At 42.3% G+C, this 25,876-nt stretch overlaps 1 protein-coding gene across 1 annotated transcript; it reads left to right on the top strand.

Moving 5' to 3' along the window:
• The first annotated feature begins 11,635 nt into the window (after positions 1-11,635).
• GRXCR2 (glutaredoxin, cysteine rich 2) lies at positions 11,636-24,546 on the top strand. The gene is made up of 3 exons (XM_006777003.2): positions 11,636-12,027; positions 17,418-17,645; positions 23,153-24,546. Exons 1-3 carry the CDS (start codon positions 11,692-11,694, stop codon positions 23,333-23,335), a joined length of 747 nt encoding a protein of 248 aa, XP_006777066.1. The 5' UTR covers positions 11,636-11,691; the 3' UTR covers positions 23,336-24,546.
• Positions 24,547-25,876: the final 1,330 nt, after the last annotated feature.

Here is a 25,876-nt window from a genome sequence, read left to right as displayed (position 1 = left end):
AAAGTACAAGGAAGATGGCTTATCTCTCCATTCCAGTGATTTACAGATAATGCAGGTGGTTAAATTTCAAAGCTATCTGTGGGGTCTCCTCTGAGGCATAGCATAGAGAACCAGCCTCACTGGTAGCTAAGTTACAACCCGGCCGTGGAGAGGCCTCGCATATTCAGAAGTCTGTTATGGGATCTACATTATAGCTAGACCGATTAAAAACATTTTCTGCCCCACTTTTAAGGAATCAACTATTATTCCCAAGTGGCCAAATGGATGGTGTGAGTGAAGCGTTATTAATGGGGAGAAGCATGAACTTTGGGCTCAGAACTGGGCAAGGATAACGATTGACATTTCATGGCTGTGGGACCCTGGGCAGATAACTTCTCTGAGCATCAGTTTCCAGTCTTCCTACCTGTAAAACAAGCCCCTTGCTCATCTATAGCAAATCTCAATAGCAGCCGCTGTTTTTCACTAAGAAGCGGGTGAGAGTGGGAGGTGGGGAGAACTTTTAAGCAGGCAAGCATCTTAGGACAGCATCTCCAAGACTATGTTTCTCAGAACCCTGATCCTATGAGATAGAATTCCAACAATAAAAACAGGTGGTTTTTTTTGTAAGTCACCTCTACTGCTTTTTGGACATGGTGTATCCCCAAGTCAAGAATGACAAAGTACATTAGCATACTTAACATTCTGGGAAGTCTTGCAACAAAGAAATCAGTTTAACTTAGCTTAACCCAACATTTCCCAAGCTTATTTTAATAGGATATTTTCAAGAAATAACTATTAGTTGTGTGGGCCATACTTTGGGAAATGATGGCACAAGAAAAAATGTCCTACCTTCTAGTCAGAGCTCCTTGATCCCACACTTTGAATGGGCTGACTTGTCATCACATTGTCATGTGACCTGGGGGGGCAGGAGACAAGTTGGACAAGCCACCAGACTTTCCCATATCACCTAAGTCCATAATGAAAAACCCACTCCTGAAGGAGCTCAAGTAATCTTGGGGGGAAAATGGTGGTGACATGGGATATGACAGTCTCTTAAACCACTGGCTTGTAATTTCTATTTTGATTGGTGGTGGAATAGATGGGAGGGATGGTAAATTTAGATTTTGTTTTTCATGTTACCAACTAAAGTCCCATGAACTCTCACAACTCTCTACAAATGATCAATAATTAAAATAATTTTCTGCCATAACAATATTTCAAAAGGAAATGCCAGACTGGGGTTTAAATACACACACACACACACACTCATATACATGTGCACTCTCTCTGTACAGTAATGTATGAGCAGATTAAAAGGATATGTTTAATTTATAAGCCTTACTCTGATTAGAAATGATAGATGTGGAAAGATCGCTAAAGGATAATGTTCATACTCAATTTGCAGTAATTGCACATTTCTTTCATCAAGACACATATCTAATATAATTTCTCAAATCCCAAAGTACACATAAAAAGACAGTCCAGTAAATGACCTCAGAAGGGATAGGATACAAATTTTACTTCAAAGAAGATTCAGAATACAGTAGGGCAGTGGTCGGCAAACTGTGGCTTGCAAGCCACATGCAGTTCTTTGGCCCCTTGAGTGTGGCTCTTCCACAAAATGCCACGAGCGGGCGCGCACGTACAGTGCGATTGAACTTTCGTGGCCCATGCACAGCCGTCAGTATTTTGTGGAAGAGCCACACTCAAGGGGCCAAAGAGCCGGCTGTGGCTCGTGAGCCACAGTTTGCTGTCCACTGCACTAGAGTGTAAGTCAAAATGTATAGAAGCAAACCTAGATATCTGTGAATATTTTTGTAATGCATTATGTGCCTCCAATTTTTATTACAAACATTTCAAATGTTAAAAAAGGGGAAACATAGTATAATAAACAAACACCAAGAATTGTTAACATTTTTCTATTTTTACTTCATATATATGCATACATAATTTTTTCATAATAAATTGCAGGCATCATGACACCTCACCTTAAATATTTCAGTGGGTAGTTCCTACAGAAAGGACATTCTCTCACATAATCACATAGCATTGTTTTGCCTAAGAAAATTAATAATTCTCTAGTTGCATCTGATACTAACTCTAGAGTCAGTTTTTCCAGGAATCAATCAAGGTTCATATATTATATTTGTTTATATCTCTTTAAAACTTGAATGTTCCTCTCATCTCAACATTTTTCCCCCAGGATATTAACTTTTGGTGAGACCCGTTGTCTTGTAGGATGTCTACATAGTGGCTTTGTTCATCCATCTGATTGTTTCCTCTTGGGGTTAGTTAGCTCATTCTTCTAACTCCCTGTGCTTTCTGTCAAGTAAAAGGTCTAACGTCTTAATTAGATAAATATTAAACATTTTTGGCCAGAACACCCCACCAATAGTTTATTATTTATTCCTGTTTACCTCCTGTCCCAGTTTAACTGTAAACAGTGCCTTTCGTCATCAAGAATGTCCTGGCCGGACACCCCATCTGTAAATGAAGCATCACACAGAATGTCAGTTTGTCCCATCATCAGGGAGACGAAGTCTAATCACTGGGCTAGATGTCCACGAGATGAGCGCTTTTTAAAAAAAAAAAGCTCTAGAGACATTGAAGCATGCAACAGACTGACGTATCTCAGAGGGAAGGGGGATGAGAAGAAATTAACCAATGAATATATGTGCATATATATATATAGCCCATCGACAGACAATGGTGTGGGGAAGGCCTGGGGAGGGATGGGAGCAGGGTAAAGGGGATCAGCTGGGGGAGGGAGAGGACACATCTGTAATACTTTCAACAATAAAGATAAAATTTTTAAAAAGAAAAAAATTTTTTTTTAAAGTAATGAGTCCCATAATGAGCTTATAAATTGAGTGATTTTGTTTATGTAAGTCAGGCATGTCAAACTCAAAGGCTAACACGGGCCAAATAAACAAGGTGTAAGTTTCTGTGGGCCGCAAAAAAACAAAAGCTTCAATTTTCATAGAAACATAGGTTTATTTCGATGGAGACATGCTGAATACAATGGGCTGAAATAAATGAGTCATCGTTAACATAAAATAATAGAACATTTTAATAAAAATTAATATTTTTTCTTGAACATTAACTTACCAGACATTGAATAACTGCACAAATTAATAAGCATAACACAAATAAACCTATTTTTCTTGTTCTCCGAAAGTGAAATATTTCGTGTTGCGCACGCCAAACAAGTCAGTCCAAAACTAATGACATGGCAATTGGCTGCTAAAATATTCGCTGCTAGTATTAGTGGAGAGAAATGGTGTGCCTGCATGTAAGGGAAATGAATGCAACACGATTATATTAATCAGTCATTAGCGAATGTTGTAGTTCTTTATTAATAATTATGTATAACAGGATATTGTAAAAATTAAGTTATGAAATTTTTATTAAAATATTTCTTACATACTGTTATATTGGCTGGGCCGCAAAAATATTCATTGTGGGCTACAGGCGACCCTTGGGCTGTGAGTTTGACATGCTTGTATAAGTAATTTCTACTTTCAATGACCCATCAAAATTTTCTGTAGTTGGGCACAGTCCTGAGTAAGTGATTTCACCTTAGATTTGATTTAAGTCAAAGTCCCTTCTTTCTGTATTTAAATGGACTGAAAAATATGTTTTTAATAAAAAGTATGATTTCTTATTATTTGAACACAGCCAGAGGAAAAATGGTAGAAGTTTGAAGATTTAATTTTCTCCAGCAAATTGCATAAATTCATCTGTACTTTAAAATGTTAGGTACAATTTACTTTAAAAATATTGTGTTTTCTAATATTAAAATCAGTATTAGCTCATTATCAGACATTTAGAAATATATATAAAAGTACGAAAAAATAAAAATCACCACCTACTTAGAATCATTGTTAACATTTTAATGTATTTAAATTTGACTCTTTTTCTCCTATACAATTTTACATACTGAATTCTAAATCACAGGACCAAAAAATTTTGTTATACCTTTCCCCACTTAATTTGTATATAAATATCTTTGCATATCATTTCAAACTCATTGTGAATCTTTAAAAAATGACTATGAAATATTTTACATTGTAAATTTCCTACTGTTGAACATTGAAGTTTTTTTCAATGTTTTTGCTATTAAGAATAATGTTCTGGAGAACATATTTATCTATCTAAATATTTTTCTCCATTTCAACTTCTTTTCTTGGGAGTGCTCCTAACCACTTCTGGTTTGGCACTGCCCGATTTGATCACTTTTTGGTCCAATAAACTCTTCCAATTTTTAACATTCCTTCTTCTATCTTTTAACAGTTCTGGTGTCAGCAGAGGGGACTGAAGGAGGCCCCCAACAGCCCAGGAGCAATTAGCAACCAGATGTAGGTGTCATTGAGCCCGAGTCAGTGTTCTCTTGCTGCTACTGGCGGTTGGGTGTAAGCCCCTTAGGCCCTGGATCCTACTCTGCCACTTTTGAGTTACGAGCTTTTAGACTTTATTTGAGCATCCCTTTTTGTCAGAGTTTGATTGGATCCGACTTAGAAACCAAACTGGGTCCCGGGTTGGACTGGTTCCAACTTAACCTGGACAGATCCAGTGTGAGGCCTCAGTGTTTGGTGGCTAGTGTGAGGCCTGCTGGGCCACCCCACTCTCTCCAGAATCTGCAGACAGTCTTCTGGGAAAACTGGCAGAAGCCAGCAAAGGTCAAGAATTCTCATCCAAGTCAGCTCGCCCAGATCTCCATCCGTGGTGCTTGGGTGAGAGAGGAAGGGGAAGTCTCATGTCCCTTCCTTTCCAAGTTCCGATTGGCAGGGAAAACATTAGTTATCGATCCTCTCTCCCAGGGACAGCTCTTGCCTTCTTGTTTATCTCATTTTGTGACCTGAGTACTTTGCCTGGCAGCCGTTAGGTTGGGTGCCCCCCAAATACAGCTGGACAGAAATGTGGGCTGCACTCCATTTTAGGCTAGGGTCCTACCGACTATTGCAGCTCTCAGAGGAATTGTCCAAGTCTTTCCTTCTTCCTTGTGCTTCTCTTTGGGAGTGGCTCTGGGTTTTAAGCAGGTAGCATCTTTTACACCCTCTTTGGAGATGCCTTTTGTGTCTATGGGGTTGTTCAATACTGTGAGGAATGTTTCCTGTTTGTCCCGGTGAAACCTGACAAGATAATGGAAAAGATTTTTTTTTTTTTAAAGTAGCTCTATGGTCAGACATTGGTTAAATTGGATGCTGATATTCAGAGCCTGATAGGAGCTTCTTTTTAAAACCTTCTCCCCTAAGCTAAAATAAAACTGTGTACCCAGAGGGAAAGAAAAACATTCTGAAGCCATTATGGAAGGTTTTTACTAAAATATTCCAAAGAAACACAGCTGTAAATCTAGATCATAGGAATCTTTTTGTAAAATTAAATTTTTTAGGCTGACATTGGTTAATAACACAGAATAAGTGTAAAGTGTATAGTTCTATAACCTATCATCTGTATATTGCATTGTGTGCTCGCCACCCATAGTCTAGTCTCCCTCCAGCATCATATCTTTGACCCTCTTTTGATTTCCGTTAGTTGGTGATCTCCCTGGTATAAAGAAGCAAACTGAGGACAATTATAGTTGGATGGCTGGATCAGCCTCTTGATGTCATTCAGGCTGCAGCCCAATTCTTCAAGGAATTAAAAACAATTACACTTGGCTTACAAATCAAGTCTTTATAAAAACAGAAATTTGGCTCTAGAAAGAATCCAGAGCTCACCTATTCTTTTTAGTAACCCCCAAATCTCCTCTGTTCATCTCAAAGGCTAGAAAATATGTAGACCAGGATTTCGGGGTGGTGGTGGGGAGCCCTTCTTGGGGAGATTACTGTACTATATCCTTTCTGTGTCTTTGAGATGCAGATGTTCTACCCGGTCTTCTCTTGGAACACAGAGCCATTTCTTGAAATGCAAACTTCAGGGATATAATTCTGATCATAAAAAGAAAACAACAATAAGAAGCTATTTGAAAATTAGGTGAATGAAAAATCATAAAGGTTTTTCCACAAATGTTGCTAGAAGCTTTAGCTATTTTAACTTGTTCTATCCACCAGAAACACAATTGGAATAAAACTGCTGTTTTATAAACAAGTTCTGCGCTATCACACCTGTCTTTTGGCTAAAGTTTAAAAACAGAAGCTGTAAGATCTCTCCTCCTGTGTGTATGTTTATGTATGTCTATGTACGTATGTCATAGATGTGTGATATTTTCTACCTCCAGGTGGTATTGCCAAAATTAATTTGTAGAGAATTCTATTTAATTGGCTTTAAGACAAATAAGCAATGTACGTAAATCAAATATACTCTTAGAAATATGGAAACTAACCCAACTGTCTTTCAAGTGCATGTGATCTAGGATAAATCATCCTATATAATAAAAGCCTAATATGCTAAGTGTCCGGTTGTCTGGTCAGCCGTTTAACCAATCAGAGTGTAATATGCTAATGATATGCTAAGGCCACTCAACCACTTGCTATGACATGCACTGACCACCAGGGGGAAGACAGTTGGCCAGTTGACCAGTCGCTATGATGTGCACTGACCATAGGGGGCAGATGCTTCAACCAGTAGGTTAGCTTGCTGCTAGAGTCCGGCCAATTGGGACTGAGCAAGACGGGCCGGACATGCCCTGAAGCCCTCTCACGGTCCCTCCCCAGCTGGCCAACCTTCCATGTCCCTCCCCAGCCCCGATTGTGCACGGATGGGGTCCCTTGGCCTGGTCTGCACAAATTTTCATGAGTAATCTAAACAGAATTGTTAAGAACAAGGAGCCCTAGCTGGTTTTGCTCAGTGGATAGAGCATCGGCCTGCAGACCAAAGGGTCCCAGGTTCTATTCAGGACAAGGGCACATACCTTGGTTGCAGGCTCCTTCCTCCCTGGTCAGGGCCCTGGTCAGGGCCCTGGTCGGGGCCCTGGTTGGGGTTCGTGCAGGAGGCAACTAATTGATGTGTTTCTCTCACACCAATGCTTCTTTCTGTCTTTCCCTCTCTCTTCCACTCTCCCTAAAAATCAATGGAAAAATATCATTGGGTGAGAATCAACAAAACAAACAAACGAACAATGAAATTAAATGGATGCAAGTAAGATAAAAGTTTATAAATGGACAGGGTTGATGCCCTGTCAGGTACTTTTTTTTTGATTTATTTGCTACAAACTAGTTTGGTTCCTGGGGTGGGGCCTGGCTAAGGAGTATCCTTAAGTCTCTTGGCATTCTCTGCCTAATAGTTATTGTAGTCTTCCTAGTAAGCTGTATTCTCTCAGAGGTCTCAAGTGCATTTTTTGCAGCTATGAGCAGTACATCAGGTGGTCTCACTGCTCTTGGAGAAACAGAAATAACTTAAACAATGAGTTGAACAGCAAGAACAATTTTTCCACAGATCTGACATCATACCCTATGCATTTCCCAATGAGACAAGAACACCTTCACTCTGATGGTGACTGGGAGTGGCACTAATACCAAATTTTTGGACCATCTCTCATGTAGGAGAGGATGACCAAAAAGGGGGGAGGGTTATTAAATTAATTAAACAAGGATACCATTAAACTGATGTGGCTCTAATGCCATGGCAATCTACCAAAATCTTAAAGTTTTGATTTTGGCAAACCCAAATCTAGGCCTGTAGGTACCACCTCATGGTTACAAAATCACAATGCTAAGAATAACCCATCACAAACAGCCAACTAGGCTTTAAACTATAGACAACCAATAATTTCCTTATTTTGCATCCCTTTTTCTCTGCTGAGAGAGCACTCCTAACCACCTCTGGTTTGGTGCTGCCCAATCTGAATCAATTTTTGCTTAAATAAACTCTTAAGATGGAAAAAGAAAAATCTCCTTAAGAGAAATTATTGGGTTGAAAGGGATGGATTTTTTTCCACTTATTTTTTCCTTGATTATCAAAGTAAGATAAGCTTATCATAGACAATTAAAAATTGAATGACACTGGGAAAGAAAAAACTCAGTACTGTTGTTAACTGGACAAACAAGGGGTCCGGGCTGCCTGTCACTACTGCAGCCAATTAAGCAGAGACAGGGCTGAATCATATATGAGCGTTTATTCCAATAATGCTGGCAGCGTGGGAGAGCAGCGGGTCATCCACAAAAATCTGCACTGTCTCTCCCCATAAGCCAGCTGCTTATATTGGGTAGAAGGACAGAGATTACATGGGAAAGTAGGAATTACAGGCATGGAGAAGCAGGCACGGGATAAGCATTACAGGTTACAAGTCATGTGGGCTGCAGGGGTCACAGAGAGCGGCTAGAGTAGCGGTTCTCAACCTGTGGGTCCCGACCCCTTTGGGGGTCAAACGACCCTTTCACAGGGGTCGCCTAAGACCATCGGAAAACACATATATAATTACATATTGTTTTTGTGATTAATCACTATGCTTTAATTATGTTTAATTTGTAACAATGAAATTGGGGGTCACCACAACATGAGGAACTGTATTAAAGGGTTGCGACATTAGGAAGGTTGAGAACCACTGCAATAGAGGCTGGGGGTTGTAAAGGGCGGGTGCCTCCGGGACTAGATTATTTCAGTCACGAGGTTGTAAATCTTTCCATAATGATATGCAGTTCTCGGGACAGGAGGCTGGACTGCATTCCGATGATAGCTCCCAGCCAGGTTAGAATGTGCTTTCTCTAATCAGAGCAGAACCATCACAGTTATTAACAAAGCATGATTAGTATTTCTTATAATTGTGGCTAGTCCCGACTATTCTATTTCTGCCCCTAACACTTTCACCCATTGCAATCAATGTTAATGTTTTGACATTATTTCTTCTGATTTATGCAGTTTTTTTCTGTCTTTGTAAGGCTCAAGAAATGAATATTTTTAAGGCTTTTTCATCATGCTACCAGAATTGCTTTGAATTTATCAATTATATCCTCCTTCTGGAATAATTCTGAAAACACTAAAATCTATAAAATAACCAGAAGTATGATTCTTTCAGAACTTTCCACGATTTTGGTCTGGCTCACTCAGAGTCTATTGTGAACATAGGACAAGGCCTAAAAAAACCATAGAACAAATGTTACTTGGAAAACTCATTTCCACCTTTTGCTTTCTTCAGATAATTAAATGATTCTTTTTTCATAGTCTGGATCCCATTTAATTCAGTTGTGTTGATATTTCTAACTTAATTTTAACATAACAATTTCCAAGGTGGCAGAAGCATGATTGTGCAAATGCATCAGTGCACAGGCTCTGGTTGAAGTCTACTCTTCCGAAAGGCTACCTTTGTTAATGGTGTTCATTTCTTGGGCAATTGAAAATGCCTGTTTGGCAGGTAGCCGTGAGTGGAAGTCAGCTCACTGGTCCTTCCAGATGAAGATAGACTATTGGTCACGTATTCATACCGGTTTCTGGGATGAATAGAAGAGAATATTCTCTTTTTTAGGGCTTCCCAATCTTTTTCATGGCGTGGCATACATAGCAAATGATAATATTTGTTCTATACACTAGAATAAGCGAATAAGGCGGATGTAGTCACAGGTGACGGACTGCCTGAAAGCCTTGGGGCCCACTTGGTTGTCCTAAGCGCTGAGGGATACAGGGTCCAGTCTCCTGTAAAGCATTCATGGTACATCAGGGCTGGCCCTGCTTCCTAGGGAACCTAGAGGAATGTATCTTCTGATGTTATGAAGAGCATACCTTTGTGTGTTTTTAGAGATGCTGTTTCTCTGTGTGTGTTTAACCTATTTCTTGTATTGATTACACGGGGGCTTTATCATAGTGAAACCCCTCCTATTTAGTAGAAATATAGGTATTTTTCTTGACAACTTTCTGATCCTACCTCTTCACTATTGTCCACAAAATACGCATAACTCCTCTTCCAAAAGTTTTATTTGATTTCTCTCACCTAGAAGTCATTCATTCAACAATTCTTACCCGAGTTCTATTATGTACCAGGTACTTTGATAAACACTGGGGATAGAGAAATGGTAAAGACAGCTTCTGACTCTATGAAGCTCGCAGCTTAGTGGGGTGGGGGAGGAAGAGGGAACCATAAGAATGGTAAAGAAAACAAGCACGCGATGGTGGTAGGTCCAGCGTTCCATGGCATTCTCCCTGAGGCAGGAAGGAAGGCTTCCCAGGAGTGGTGACATTTGGGTTGTGACTTCAAGGAGTAGGGGAAGTTTGACATTTCAATGAGGAATCAGAGTATTGGATAAAAGGCAGAAACTGGTGGTTTTGAGAAACAGATGAGCTTGTCCGTGTGCCCGGAACGCCAATTCCAGGAAGCGCTTGGAAGAGAAGAGAGGACCAGGCTGGGACGGAAGGTAGGGTTAGGTTTTGAGGAACCTTGCCCGCTGAAAGGAAGGGTTAGGACTTGTTATGCGGGAGACTGACATTCGCGGAGTTGTGTTTTGGAAACCGTTCTGGCATCAGGGTGGAGGATGGACTTGCGGATGGGTGGGACAGTCATTAGAAGGCTGCTGCAACTTTGAAAACAGAAGCGATGAGGACTTGACCTACAGCTAGGGTGCTGGGGTGGGTGAAAGAAGGAGTGGTGATCGAATTCCTAGGAATGGCCACAGGAGCATCAGAAGTCAGCTTGGACAATGCAGTAACTGATAGCATTCGCAAAAACAGGGTGGAAAGCATAACCCCCACCATTCCAGCTCTTCCAATCCAACCCATCCTTTTAGACCCAACCCAAGGGCCCTTTCCTTTACAAGCCTTCTTCTTCCATCTTTCTTCCCAGAAGAGCTATGCTGTGAGCCAGCGGTGGACTGCTTGCTCCCTAAACAGGAGGCTATTTTATGTGTTAGGTCTGTTTCCTAAACCAGGCTGTAGGACTGTCATTCTCAAGCCCCGGGTTTCCTGCTTCTCTGATAGTCAGTCCAATGACGGGCTCACAGTGTTGGGCATTTGCCAGGTGCTGTCTGCCATAGGCAGTGGTGCCTAGCGCTGTGCTTGAAAAGAAAAAAAATTTGTTTTAAAAAAAGAAAAGTTTATTGAAGTATAATTGACGTGCAATAAACTGCCTATATAAAATAGACATAAAGTGGAACTTATCTGGTTCACACAGAGGCAGAAGGCCCAGAGTCCAGGACCTATGGCTCCCTCTTGTCTAGGATTCCTTGAGACACAATTGGTGGACTGGTCATGGGCTTTGGAGTCAGATAGAACCGAGTTCAAATCTCTGCCCTTTACTTGCTTAGCTGTAATCCAGCAGATAGATGGGGAAACTGCTCTGAGCCCCACTTTCTGCTCTGTAAACAAGGGACAATAGTACTTTCACTGTAGGGTTATTGTGAGGGTGGAGTAAGCTAATGTATGTAAAAATCTCTGGCACTTATTAAATGCTTATTAGGTCATGGCTGTTGGTAAGAATAACAAGACATTTGCTAACTCATTGAGTAATTGATCCGTATTGAACTGGTACTTGTTCAGGCTAGATAAACTTACTCAGGTTAAGAAAAGCCAGGATTGGGGTGAATTTCTGGGCGAGTTTGGGATTCAGAGGGGACCCAATCTTGTCTTATGCTCCCTCCACTCCATAAACCCGCAATCGCCTGCCTTTGCATGAGGGTCTATCAATACTTAATGTGTGGGTGTCAGTTGCTGTAAACTGAGCATATCCCAGCAGCGACTTGAATTAATTATGTGCAGGAGGAGAGAAAATAAAGTGCCTTTTTCTCAGAGCTCCGAGTTCCACTGGCTGCACTGAGGCCTGGAAACCACAGAGGGACGTGCCTGCTGATGGAGGACCCTGAGAAGAAACTAAACCAGAAGAGCGACGGCAAGCCCCGGAAAGTACGATTCAAAATCTCTTCCTCCTACAGTGGCCGAGTGTTGAAGCAGGTCTTCGAAGATGGGCAGGAATTAGAATCGCCAAAGGAGGAGTACCCTCACAGTTTTCTCCAAGAGTCCCTGGAACCCATGGATGGTGTTTATGGGTCTGGGGAAGCCCCCAAGCCCCGATCCTACTCCCCTAAGCTGACTGCTCAAAGGATCAGCGTGTTCAGAGAGGGCAATGCCTATACGTTGGCGGGCAGCCAGCCTTTCTTCAACGATTACAAGGCAAATGACCATAAGGTGGGTATTGTGTGTGGGGATAAGCATTAAGGACTAAAGTGCGGTTAGAGAAGTACCTGAATGTTTCAAATTTGTATTATGCTCATGTTCCTGTACCAACCAGGCTGTAGGTGCACCAAATGGGAAGTCGCTCTTAGGATAGTATTTCTGGGACAACAATCGCATGCTGTGGATTCGTTATTAGAAAGTGCAATAAGCACGATAGTATTCAGATTCCATCCAGGGTAAAAAGACATTGCACTGGGTCTTTGGCTGGGTTATCTCCGTAAGTAAATTAAATAGAGGTGCTGTGGTTTTCGGGTTGCCCGATGCTGGCTTAGAAAATGATGCAGCGACTGGTTGTCTTGTTTCCTGAAACAGCTAAGTGTTTGGAGGTGCTCATTTCACCCCAGGCAGTTACTCAGCATGTGGCTTATCCATAACTTGTTTTTTTTCTCCCCATCTCCCTCTCGCTACCTGCTTTTAAACAATGTCTGTCAGTTTATTTATGTCGCCTTTTCATTGCTCAGTAGCATGAACACTGGGTAGGTGGAGTCCTGGGAAGAGATGGGGAAGAGCAAATCAACCAGAGGAAATGTTACACGGGGAAACATGTATTTGAAACATGTATTTATTTGTGAATTTCAGTCGTCTTCCCCAGTGGATAATCAAACGTCCACGCATGGTTTTTCTTTTTAAGTTAGAAGAGCCTGGAAAGGTAGTCACTGATTTCAAGAATCTCATAGGAGATGTGGATATGCTCTCTGCCGGTGGGACTATGAATGTGTTTCTTTAAAAAGAGTAAATACAGTTATGTAATGTACCAGGTTAATAAATAGTGTTTATGAGTAGGATTTGTACTCCTCTTTAAAGTGTGAAATTCAGATAATTACTCTCTAATCATTTTTATTAGTTTCTTAAGGGAACAAATACTACATCTATAGCAGACAAATGTATGGGCCTTGCTAGCACTGAGAAGAGTATAATTAGGGGCATGTCCACATTTATCAAAGATAGTACTGGTTTCTTTTTGGTATGAAAGGGGGCTGGAATGAACAGCCCCTCGTGTTACTGGAGTGGCTTATGCATTGCATTGCACTATCATATACTATCGCATTAGGTCTTCAGGACAATCTTGAGGAGAAAGGCCAAGTATGATCACTCCCATTTTGCAGATGAGGAGCACTGAGTGCCAAGTTGTTAAGGGACTTACCCAATATGGTCATAGGTGCAGAGTCAGAGTAAGAACCCAGGTCTTCTGATTCCCCATACTCTTTGCCCAATGGAACATTGCTTTTTGGAATATTATTGGTAGATCACTACCAGTAATGTTGATGATGATAATAATAGGTACCATTTACTGAATGCTTATTATATCCTAGGTACATAGCTATCTTGTACTTAAAGTACCTCATTTTACCTAAATCTTATTCATATGTTTAGAATTTACAAAGCTGTAGTTTATTCAATACCTTATACAAGGCCACAGTAGCTAGTACTGGCCTGCTTGACCTTCATACGTCAGTATGCCAAACTTGGCATTCATGTAAATGTATGATTAGGCATGGATTTATAAAACCAGGCATGGCACAGTAGATTTAAATACCAGACTCTAGAAGCCATGTTCAGGGTTAGATTCCTGCATGGTCCAGTTATCCTTGTTTTCTTTGTTGCCTGATCAAATACCACATCCCAATCTAGACAGCCTTTTCGTGTAGGAGTGGTCAGGTTGGATTCATGCACCTACACCCACTGAAACAGGTTGTCAATGTGGTGTTTATGAAAATAAGGAAATGAGAGCTGGGAAGTCATGATTTTTCAATAGTGAACCCAATTGTAAAATAACCCCTAGTAAATATTGGCTGTGAGGCAACATTGGGTAGTAGTTAAGCACCGTAATTAAAAGTAGAGGTTCTGAACTTGAATAGATATCTGTATACCCAGGTTTATAGCAGCTTTTTTCACAATTGCCCAAAGGTGAAAACAACCCAAATGTCCATCAGTGGGTGAGTAGACAGTCAAAATGTGTAGATACACACAATAGAATATTATTCAATCTTTAAAAAGGGGAAGGAAGTTCTGACACATGCTACAACATGAATGGAATCAGAAGACATTATGCTAAGTGAAATAAGTCACAAAAGGACAATCATATGATTCCACTTATATGAGTAGTCAGATTTATAGAGATAGAAAGGAGGGTGGTGGTTGCCAGGGGTGTGTGCTATTTATTATATGTCCATTTTATTGTTTAATGGGTACAGAGTTTCAGTTTGGGACTAAGGAAAAGTTCTGGAGATGGATGACGGTGATAATTACACCATAGTGTTCAAGTACTTAATGCCATTGAACTGTCCACTTAGAAATGGTAAATTTTATGTTATGTATATTTACCACATCAAAAATAATGTGTGTTGTTGTTGTGTGTGTGTGCGTGCGTGCGTGCGTGCGTGTGTGTGTGTGTGTGTGTGTGTGTGTTTTAAACAAAACAAGGGCTCTGATGTCAGTTAAACCAGGGCTTGATGTCCATTCTACCCACTTACCCGTGTGAGCTTGGGCAAAGCCACTTAAACTTGCTGAGTTTCAAAGTCATAATCTGTGATATGAGGGTAATAAAAGTACCTGCTTACAAAGATTGTTGTGATTAAAGAGAGATAACAGATAAGAAGCCCTTGGCATTGTGCCCGGCACATTGTATATGCTCTGTAAATGTTACCTACCAGTGCGATAATGACCAGGTTCTTATGAAAGAAACACTGAGGCCTTTAAAAATTTTATCCGGTAGATAGAGAAAGTGGTTATAAACAATCAAATATTTTAAGGAATTGAAACTGACCGAAGCTTACAAGGTTCATAAAAAATGGAAGGGGAAGGAAGATAAGTAACATTCACTGAACACCCACTTTATACAGAATGCATAAATTCAGCTTCACAATCATTCTATGAGAAAGAATTTTTCAAATTGGAAAAAAAGAAGTTCATAGGGGCTCAATAAGTTGCACCTCTCACACAGCTGTCAGATAACATTTGAATGCAATTTGAACTTAGGTCTGCCTGCCCACAAAGCCCATAGCCTTTCCTCGTACCTGGTGATGTGTTTAAACCTGGAGCAGCAGAGGGGTGTCGTGGTGACCGAATAGCGGCCTCAGTCGCTGCCATTGACATCGGGATAGTTATGCGGCTCAATCACATAGGTTACCATTCTGGGCATCGTGGAAGGAAACATAAAATTCCTGGCTCCATCCCGGCCCTCTATAATGTACGAGAGGGTGTTCCTCACAGGCAATCGGATGCAACCAGATCATGTGAAGTTTAGTTACACCCGGGGAGTTTCCTTAGACACCAGGAAGAGCTTGGCTGTCAGGGTGACTGAAACTTAAACACACCTGCAGGGTGACTTGGGCCCGTCCACCTTTGGAATACATTAAAAACAAATGGACTCGCCTGGGTGTCTCAGATACTTACCAGCTTAGAGGCAGGAGGTAGAACCAGAGGGCTGCAGAGTTTTTTCAGTATATTAAGAGTTTTGCCTGGAAAAAAGAAATTAGCCCTAGATGTGAAGAAAGCTCCCTCGTAACTGAGCCTCTTCAGCTTTTACTGGAAGTGGAAATGGAATCTTCCAAAAGTGCCACCATCTTTATCTGCTGATGTTCAGAAACTGATAGTCCAGAGTGCGAAACAGGAACCCCGCGCGCATGAAGCAGTAGGAAATGGAAGCTGCCACACGATCCCTAGAAGAGAGGGAGGGAAACCAGGGCCGGGTAGGAAGCTTGTGGCTTCATAAATAATTATTGAAAACCCCGTGGATGTCTCAAGGAAGGGGACCTGAATATTGAACTCTGGCTCAAGTCAGATTGAGACTGCTTCGCTGGAGCAGCTAAATAGATTGTCTGATGCAGTTCTGCAAAAGCAGGGCAGAACATTTCCCGCCGAAGCATGTGGTTGTGTAGCATGATTGTGCATGCACTAATGACCAAAAGAACAGTTCTGAATAATAACAGCAGTAACAGTGCCTACCCTTTGCATGGTACCTTCAGCTTTTGCAATCCCTGTTTGATATCCTCTTCATAGGACCGCCATCCCTGGAAGATGACATGATTAGCCTCAGGGAAGAGAGTACAAATATTTAATTGCTTAATCATCCCAGAAGCCAGCGAAGGGTTGGGGCAGGGTCCTAACACCTGAGGTCCTAAGTCAACTTTTACATGACTGGTTGGGGGATCTGAGAGGCTCCCTGGAGAGAGGCTGGAGCAGCAGGAGAGCGCTCAGGAGTCTCAGGACAGCTGTTTACCAGCCAGTGTAGAAGCATTTCTGTGTTTTAATAATAAGTTTGTCTTTGGTGGTTAGTGCATGCCAGCGAGATGGCAGCCCATTTACAGATGGGCACACTGAGGCTCTGGGAGGCCAAATGCCTCTCCTCTATCTCACAGTTGGTGAACAGTGGGTTTGGGATCCAACGTTTCCCTGCGAGCTGTCCTAGCTCTGGGAAGAAATGTGTGTTCTTAGCTGAGTAATCCCTACACATTTACTCCCCTGTTTTTCTAATGTCCAGACGATTCCTCAGCAAATGGTTAAGGCACACATGAGAAATCCAGCAAGGGAACAGGAGCTATTGATAATGATGCTGTTAAAGTATATTTATTGACATAAAAAGATTTTCATAGGCAAAGAACAAAAACAATATATATATATATAATATGTTAATATATAAAAAATATAATGATCTTGGGAAAGTGATTGTGAATAGTTTAGTGTAGGTGCTAAGAATATGGATTTAGAGTGAGACAGAGTTGGGTTTGAATTCCAGCCAGAGACCCTGAGTAACTTTGTGACCTTGAGACACAGTTAATCCCCCTGAGGCTTGGTCCCTTCATCTGTAGAATGTGGAAATCATAGCATCTACCTCATAGGGATGTTCAGGGGGAGAAGTGAGGGAATGTTTGTAAATGCTTAGCACAATGTCTGCCATCATAATAACAACAATACATGCTCAATAAATTGTATATACTATTATTTATGCACAGAAACAAATCTGAGTGACACTTATTTTTAAAAAGGCATTCCTTTGTGTTTCTTAAGCCCTCATTATGCCTGGCCCTACATCAGCTGCTGTGGTATGTGAAGTAGACACTCTGGGCCCTACCCTGCAGAGCCCTACTCTCTAGTTATATAACTAGTGTAGCTTCGGTCGGCTACCATCAACAGGAAAAAGGGAGATGGTTGCCATGGTTTTCAGAGGAAGCAAACGGACTAGGGAATGAACTGGAGCTTTGTGGTCTGAGGGGGTCACAAGTGCTGGAGAGTAGAAGTCCCTCCTGTCCTATTTCCTGGGACAGTGAGCAGGTTCTGCAGCCCTGGATTTATTTGGTGACTGTTGGTGGAGGTTCCATGCTCATTCTCCATTTCTCTAGTCCCCACCCATTATAGATTTTGGAAAGATAATCATCTACACGAATAACCTGAAAATCATTCGAACCCCAATGGACAAGAGAGACTTCATGAGGAAAATTCTCCAGAAGGAAGGGGAGATCGAGGAAGAGTCTCTGATGAGCAAAGAGGAAATCTATGGAGACAGCGATCAGAACGACGGGCCTTTGGTGGAGACGGAAAGCACGTTTCCCCACAACCGGTACCCCCAGGTGCGTCAGCGGGTCACTGTCCCCCCAGGAGGGCCCTGCTGCAGTGGCCTCCAAATGGTCTTGGTTGTGCACTGTTTCAGTAAAACTTTCAAATATGACTATGTAAGATGTCTAAATATTAAAGCTGTCAGGGATTTTATTAGATTTTAATGGTACATTGTTAGCAGTAATAGTTATAAGTCCATATTTCAAACACTCCTAATTTTAATTTTTTGGATGCCTTTTTTTGAGAGCCGATTAAATATCTATTTGTTTTTACTTTGCAGTGTGGCTTAGACCATCTTGCTGTAGACATGGGAAAAATTAGCTCTGCCCTTTTCTTATGGGCTTCCTTGTGCTTCTATTATTGGGGTCCTCAATCCACAGTTTCCTTGAAGAAACGTAATAAAGCTGCAGGTCCTTATATTTTGTAGAGATGAGTTTAGTTTAAAATAAACAGTGTCATTTGTAAATCCACTAGCCAGGCACAAGTAAACTGCAAAATGTTGCCATATGTGGAAAGTGAATGAATGAACCGGGCCACCATTGCCACTTTACGTAAAGTGGGGTCCCTTTACATCATGCTTATGCCAGGGTCCCTTTGGGTACATTATTGTAGTGACTGCCAGTCTTAGTGAGGGCACCAGTGTCAACTAGTTCATTAAAAATAACAATTTTTAGGATAACAATTTCTTTTGAAAATATTATTAATGCTTAACTTCTTGCTACCTCTAGATAAAAATATAAATAGCTCCCCGCCTTGGAACCATTGCTCAGACATGCTCAGATGAGGGGGAAGACTGATAGTATTCATTAGCTCTCAAGGTGGGATGGGGTGGGAAAAGCAATTTTGATGACATTAAGCTAAGAGAGTAAAAGCTTGGGTGGCAGCAGAAGTGAATGTTCTTTCCTCTTTAGATTCTATCTCTTGGGACTTGGAGCTTTCTGTGGGGCGCACCCTCACCTCCCATTTGTTGGCTTCCTTGCCCCTGGGAGGCTTAGGGGGCAGGAACAAGAGGGTCATGACCAGACTTCATCAAAAGGCTCTTGTTAAAAGTTCTGCTCACAACCTCTCGTGTCTCTTTCTAATCTGATCATTCAATGAGAGATTTTTGAAATACAAATCTGATTGTGTTATCCCTTCATCACTCCCCTACCCCCACCCAAAATTTTCAATGGCTTTTCTTCACTTGGGATAAAACCCAAACTCCTCACTTGTTCTAGAAAGCACTGTGTGCCTGGCCACTCTTGGCCTCTTCAGCCTCATCTCTTACCACATCTCTCCTCATTCTCTTCACCCCAGAAACACTGCCTATCATGTGTTCTTTGCCTTTTCTTACAAGGGCCAACTTCCCTGGGCCTAGGATATTCTCCAGATTCCCTGCCACCTTTTCCTCAGCCCCTGAGATCTGAGTGGAGTCACCCTTTCCTCAGAGGGGCCTCCCTGGCTTCCATGAGGATAATATTCCCAAGAAGGGACCCCTCAGGGCAGCTCACACCCCTCCTCACAGTTGCAGTCTTTATACTTATTTGGTTAATGCTTGTTCTCACGCATAAGGTTTAGTCTCCATGAGGGCAGGGGCCATGTGTATATTGCCTCCCATGATAGATCCTGGCATATTATAGGTGCTCAATAACTAGTAATTGTTTGTGGAAAGAGGATTGGCATTTGGGACCAAGTGCTAGCTGGTAAGAAGTGTTCTGCCTCTGCCTTCTCTGGATAGCCCTACTCAGAACGCGGCGTAGCAGTAGGCAGACAGCCAGACATTGCATTCCTTCCCCACCGTAATACCCATTCATTCTATTCCTTTTCACACCATATTACCACTTGTAGGGGCATATATTTTCAGAAGAGAGCCAGAAAAGCTAGCATACAGGTCCCACTGCAGCCCTGGATGCAAAAGCAACAACAGACCCGACATGACAATTGTCTTTCAATTCAATACGGACAGATCCATGTTTCTTAGCTGGAATGCCATAAGCCAGCACAGAGGTGTGCAGCAGAAAATTGCTGTGAAAGGTTATACTTCACTTGGCCTGTCCTTTAAACTCTGTTTTAAATAGCCATTTGTTTGCCCAATCCCTCATGCAATAAATGCCCTGACAAGATTATTCTAGAAAAGGGTCAAAGAACACCAAGGAGCCCCTCCTGACCAAGGGAAGCGGTGGGGACAGTGATGAAAAGGCAGGGAAAGGCTAACTGCCAGGCCACGCTGCACCTCTGTAGTAACTATAAGAGCAAAGGAGAGGGATCATTGAATCGAGCCACGGTGAGACAGGGAAGGGAGGAAACCTGGCCCTGTGTTCAACGGATTTGAAACCACAGATCATCTAGGCTCCTTTATGCTTCACCTGATCTTGCCTTTGAAATAACAATAATAAAAAAGAAATAATAGTAATAATAGCTACAGTTTATTAAGGGCCGGGCCCATGATAGCCTGGCACCATGCCCAATGCTTTCCATGCCATAGTCCATGTCACACTCACAAAGACTCTGTGAGGTAGATATCTCTGGTGGTCTCCTTTTGGAGCTGGGGAAACTAGGCTCAGAGAAGTTAAGTAGCTTACCAGAGGTCATCAGAGTCAGTAGTCAAGCCCAGGTCCACGTGACTGCCAATCTCATGAATCATGATCATAACCATTTAGCTAACCGGATTGGTGCTGGTTACCCTCTTCAGGGCTAACAAGCTTTGATCCTGCAGTGAAAGCCCAGGCCCCTTTCCTTGGTCATGGAGCTGGTGGGAGGTGGTTTGGGAGGTTTGTTGGTTTTATAACCTGCACTATGTTGTACAACTATGTTCTAAGTTCTCTTACTAAATGTTTTTTGAGAAGAATTTTAGAAAATAGTGAGAATGAAAGACAGAGTAGAGACTCAGTAAATACTTGATCTAGTGAATAATTAAATAATTAAATGAACATGTTGAGGTGAGTAGTTGGAAAGTGTGGTAACTCAAATTAAGGATAGAAACTCCAGCGCCCAGCTGGCGTGGCTCAGTAGTTGAGTGTTGACCTATGAACCAGGAGGTCATGGTTCAATTCCCTTTTGGGGCACATGCCCAGGTTGCCGGCTCAATCCCCAGTGTGGGGCATGCAGGAGGCAGCTAATCAATAACTCTCTCATTGATATTTCTCTCTCTCTCTCTCTACCTCTGCCTTTCTCTCTGAAATATATTTTTTTAAAAAAAGAAACCCCAATATGCATCAGGTAAAATTTGATTGATGATTTGGCTTTGTTCGCTACAGCAAGCTCACCAGGCCATTTTGTTAATCTTTCATTATCTGACCTGGCATTCTATTATGTTAGGATTTTACTGTACTTTCTTTGACAACATTGACTTATACCATTAAAATCTCACAGGGATCAAGTCTAAAACATTAAAATGTGTGGATTTGGCAGAAAAATGGACTGTGGCAACTTGCTTTAAGAACATTTTGGCAAATAAATTTATTTTGAATACTTCAAGGGAAGAAAACACATTTCTGCATTGTTAATCTATGAAAGTATGGCAAGAATCAATAAAATATTTAAAAAGGGTGCACAGACATGATTTAGATTTTTGTCAGTTGGAAATCACTTCTATTCCCTAAATCTAGAATGAATAAAATGTAATACCTCCTTGGGCACTGTGCAGCACAACCAAGCTACTTGCAGAACTAATGCCTCCCTTTTCAGAGATTATTTTTATTAGGTTATAAAAGAAAGCTGTTAGCTGGGTGGAGCCTCCCACTGGACTCCAGCTGTGTTGGTAGTTCCTAGGATTAAGAATGGGAAGGATTCTCTAGACAACATTGTTTTGTTTGTTCATTTGGCAAATATCTGAACAGAAGATACTTTCCTGGCTCCAAACTAGATGTCAAGGAAGTGACGGTGAAAGGAACCACACAGAGAGCTTCCTGTCTAGTTCCCAGGAGCTTTCAGCAGAGTGAGAGACTTGCCTTGCTTGGGGCAGGACAGGTGGTGGGACTCCGGGTCCAGAGGTTGGGTAGGCAAGGGTTACTGACACTTGAGAACATGGGAACTCTCTGGGTTGGGAGGGAGCACAGGTGCCTGGAGACCAGCTGGAGAGAGATCTAAGGACAAGAACCTGATGAAAAACGTAACTAAGCATTTAAAGCCTGTGAGGAGTTTGGTTTTAATCGGAAGTTTATCTGGAAGGCAAGTGTTCATTAAAAGGTTTCTTGAGTGCTCTGTGGTAGTCACAATTTCAGGCAACTTAGGAAAATTGGTATCAGTGGGGAGAACAGCCATCAGACTGGAGGCAGGCATCCACACTGAATTCCTGCTAGAACTGGTAGATGTCGGACTAGGGTTGTGATTGTGGGGTGGAAAAAAATTGGATGGGTTTGAAGGTGAAATGAACAGGATTTTGTGCCTGATCCGCCTGGTATAGATTTGGCATTGCCCCTTATTTCTTGGGAGGTTATAGGTCTATGTATGATCTTTGCACAGAATCCAAAGATTGCCAGTTTTCTTGAGATGTTTTAGGGGAAGAACACAACAGTAGACAAAGGACATTTTTCTGCAGTGGGGGAATCGAGTACTGGAGACCTATTAGCAAAGCTTAGAAGTGAACAAACTCTCATGGAAAACCCATAATATGCCAGATAACGTAAGATGGTATTTTCATGTACTCTGTCACGTAATATTCTAGCTGCTATGCTCAGAGAGGTAAGCATTATCACTCCCATTTCAGAGGGAAAGAAATGGAGATTTAGAGAGTAAGGGAACTGTCCAAAGTGCATTCTTGATGTCAGAGCCGGGCTCCTGAGTCCAGAGCGGAGCTCTGAATCCTGAGGCCTCATCACAGTTCTCAAAGAGAATGAGGATAAAGTATTGCAAGAATTCAGAGCTAAGCTTCCAAGGATTGTACCATCAATTCATTCGTCCACTTAGTCTCCACAAAACAATCTGTCTTGAGCATCTACTTCAGACAACTACAATGAGGGCTGTGTACATAGTCAATAGGAGCATAAACTCTGGTGCTCAGCTGCCTTGGATCAAAACCTGACTCTTCTTCAAGCTGCATGACAGTTGGTGAATAACTGAATTTGTGTCTCATTTTCCCATCTGTAGTATGGGGATGGTAACCCTTTCAGGGGATTGTTGTGGGATTAGATGGATTGATATACGAACAGACGCTCTTAGAACAGTGCCTGGCACCTCCGAGTCATGCTACAAATGTGCACTCTTAGTATTTGGCCATGAGGAAACCTAAATCTTTGCTCTCATGGAACATACAGAAATTACAGGTCAGATGATGGTGACAAGGGCGATGAAAAGCGTGAAGTCTTGAGACGTGAGGCGTGGTGGCGGGGGATGCTGCCTGAGAGATGTCCACCAGGGAAACCCTCTTCGATAAACTTGCTGTGATTATTCCGTGCCTCTGACCAGTTCCCTCATTGCATTTGTGGGAAGCATTTTCTTCTCATACTGCCCCATCCTCTGCGCAGCCCAAGGGTATTTTCACCTGCATGTGATCCATCAACTCGAACTGCTGTCGTTACTAAACGCTGACCGTCTCTTGCAGGAAGGGGAGCTTCCAGATGACAACTGTTTTCACTGCCGAGGTTCGGGCAGTGCCACCTGCTCTCTGTGCCACGGCAGCAAGTTCTCCATGCTGGCCAACAGGTTTAAGGAGTCCTATCGGGCCCTGCGATGCCCTGCCTGCAACGAGAATGGCCTGCAGCCCTGCCAGATTTGCAATCAATAGCCCGCGGCTTTGAATGTCTGCCTTTATCGCATCCTCTCTAACGTTATTTCTAATAACTGCCCCCGCCCTCCCTCTCCCAGCGAGGAAGCCACAGTGGCTGCGCTCGCTTCCACCGCTGGCAAAACACTACCACCCTCAGCTACTTGATGACATTTCACGAGGCTGATAACATCTCCATGTGGGTCTAAGTGGCAGAGGCATTTTCGAATTAGAGTCGGCTTTGAAACTGGTTCTAAAATTATCCTTCCAGGAATGTGTGCGTGCAGCTCCCTTGACTTAGCTGTTTCCTCCTTGCACTAGCGAACCAATAAAGGTCCCTTCCAGGCAGCAGGGTGAAGTCATTTTCTGGCTGGGAGTGATTTTGCAAACTTTTGCAGCGAGAAGGGAATGAAAAAGGCAGGTGTCTGAGGGACTGAATTCCTGTTGCTTAGAATGCATTTCAAAGCGTCATTGGTCAAATTGAAATTTTAATTATGCAGCAGAAGGGAGGGGTGCTCAATGTCCCAGGGCACTTAGCAGGCCACTGAAAACAAAACAGCAGGTACGGGCTTCGTGCTGAAGATAGGCTGGCCGAGGAGGCATTTCTTTCAAAGCCCCAGTCCCTCCTGGGTGATGGGCGGGGGTGACTCCCATGTAGGTGACAGCAGTGCTCCTTAGGACAAGATGAGACCAGACATGTCTGTGTGCCTCCAAACTACTGAGGATAGAAGCCAAGTCAAAGCTTTCTGTGATAAATTTGGTGCTTTAGTACTTGTGTGTGATATCACTTCTTCCAGCCTCTGAATTATTCCCAAATAAATCTATTTTAAGTGTAAGATACAGCCACGATCTCCTCATAGAAGACTCTGGATGTTCTCTAGGCATCTACTGGAAACCTGGAAAAGAAAAGCCAACCAAGGCCGATTTTTAGCAATGATCTTTCTGTTGTCTGTGAATACACGTACAAAGGGTCACTCCTTCCTCTTAAAGTTGGTATAAAATTAGAAAAATGCTTTTGTTAATGGACTTTGTAGCCCAGTCCCCTTGAAATAACACTGTAAAATGTTATCTATTGAGATGCGTTGCTTTTCTATGATAATTATTTGGATTTTTCATAACAATTTTTTCAGGATTTGTTTGTTAGCCTGTGATATCCAGCTATTAAAACTCACCAGTGGAACAGTACTTTTCAGGCACTATAATAACACTTCTAATAAAAAGATTAAAATATTCTCCAATGCCGTGGTCATTCTGCTTCTCCTCACTTAGCCAGAGCAATAGAGCTGCTGCCGACTTTCTTTGCTTCTGCACTTAACTACTTCCTGACTCTGTTTTCTCATAGCTGTTGACTCTTACATCTTTCCAGAGTATCAGAGGCAGGGGTGGTGTTGAGAGACGTTTAAGTGTAGCCTTTTGCTTTGTGGTGGGAACATCCGACTGCAGCTGCTGTTTGAGCCCTGCATACAGGATGTGCAGGATGGCACGGCCAGGTGCTGGGTGTGCAGTTTCCCAGGCGGCACCACCCCTTTGGCATCTCATGGGCCTTACAGTTTCAATGGCAGAGACAGATACGTAAACATGTTATTACAATGTGGTGTGACAAGTTCTGCGTTGGGGGAATTTCAGGGAACGGTAGAAGCATGCAGAAGGGACACTGAATGGAGCCCGAGTGGGGTCAGAAGGGGAAGAGGTGTCACAATATTTCTTTTCCTTCCCACAGGCTTTTAATATTTTTCATCCCATAAAAATGCATTTATGAATGATTACATTTATTCAGTCAGTAAGTATTTATTGAGCACTGGGACTATATCAGTAGAAAAAAGCCAGGGAGCTTACCTTTTGGTGGGAGGAAATATTGACTTTCTATCTATCTATCTATTTACCTATCTAGTGAGAAAGGGACAACTAAAAATACATAATACAGAATAAAAATATATCTGTATATAATAATGTGTTAGAAAAGGATAAATGCCGTGATGAAAACTAAAATAATAAAGGGGACTGGGAATTAGGAGGGGTTGCAATTTTAAATTAGTTTTCAAGGAGGCGTCATTGAGAAGGTATCCTTAAAATAAAGGCCCACAGGAGATGAGGGAGTGACTTGTAAAAGTATCTGGGATATGATTATCCCAGGCAGAGGAGACAGCGAATGCTAGACCCTGAGGAAGGAGGCCCCGGCAGGTGTGATGAGCAGCAGAGAAGCATGCGTGGCTGGAGCGCAGTAAGATGACAGGTGGCGGGGAATGGGGGCAGAAGGTGCATATGTGTTGGGGCGAGGGGGTGCTTTCCTGGGAGGTCATTGTAACTTGGGTTTTACTGTGAGTGAGGTGCTGCTCTGGATGGGGTCTTCTGTCAACCCCACACCCCTCTTTCTGTACCCTCCTCTACTGCTGGGGCCAGAGACTTGCAAACTGCATTTCCCAGACTCCCTTGCATGCTGACTTCCTGTTAGTTTCTGCCACTGAAAGGTACTGGCAGAATCAGAAGAGTCTTTCCCCCCTTCCCTCCCCAATGAGGATGCTGGCAGCCTTGCCCACGTGGCAGCTGCATGAGTGGCAGCAG

This window comes from Myotis davidii, unplaced genomic scaffold, assembly GCF_000327345.1.
Source record: "Myotis davidii unplaced genomic scaffold, ASM32734v1 scaffold89, whole genome shotgun sequence".
In the NCBI taxonomy this organism is placed as follows: Eukaryota; Metazoa; Chordata; class Mammalia; order Chiroptera; family Vespertilionidae; genus Myotis; species Myotis davidii.
This window is presented reverse-complemented; position numbering and strand designations above follow the sequence as displayed.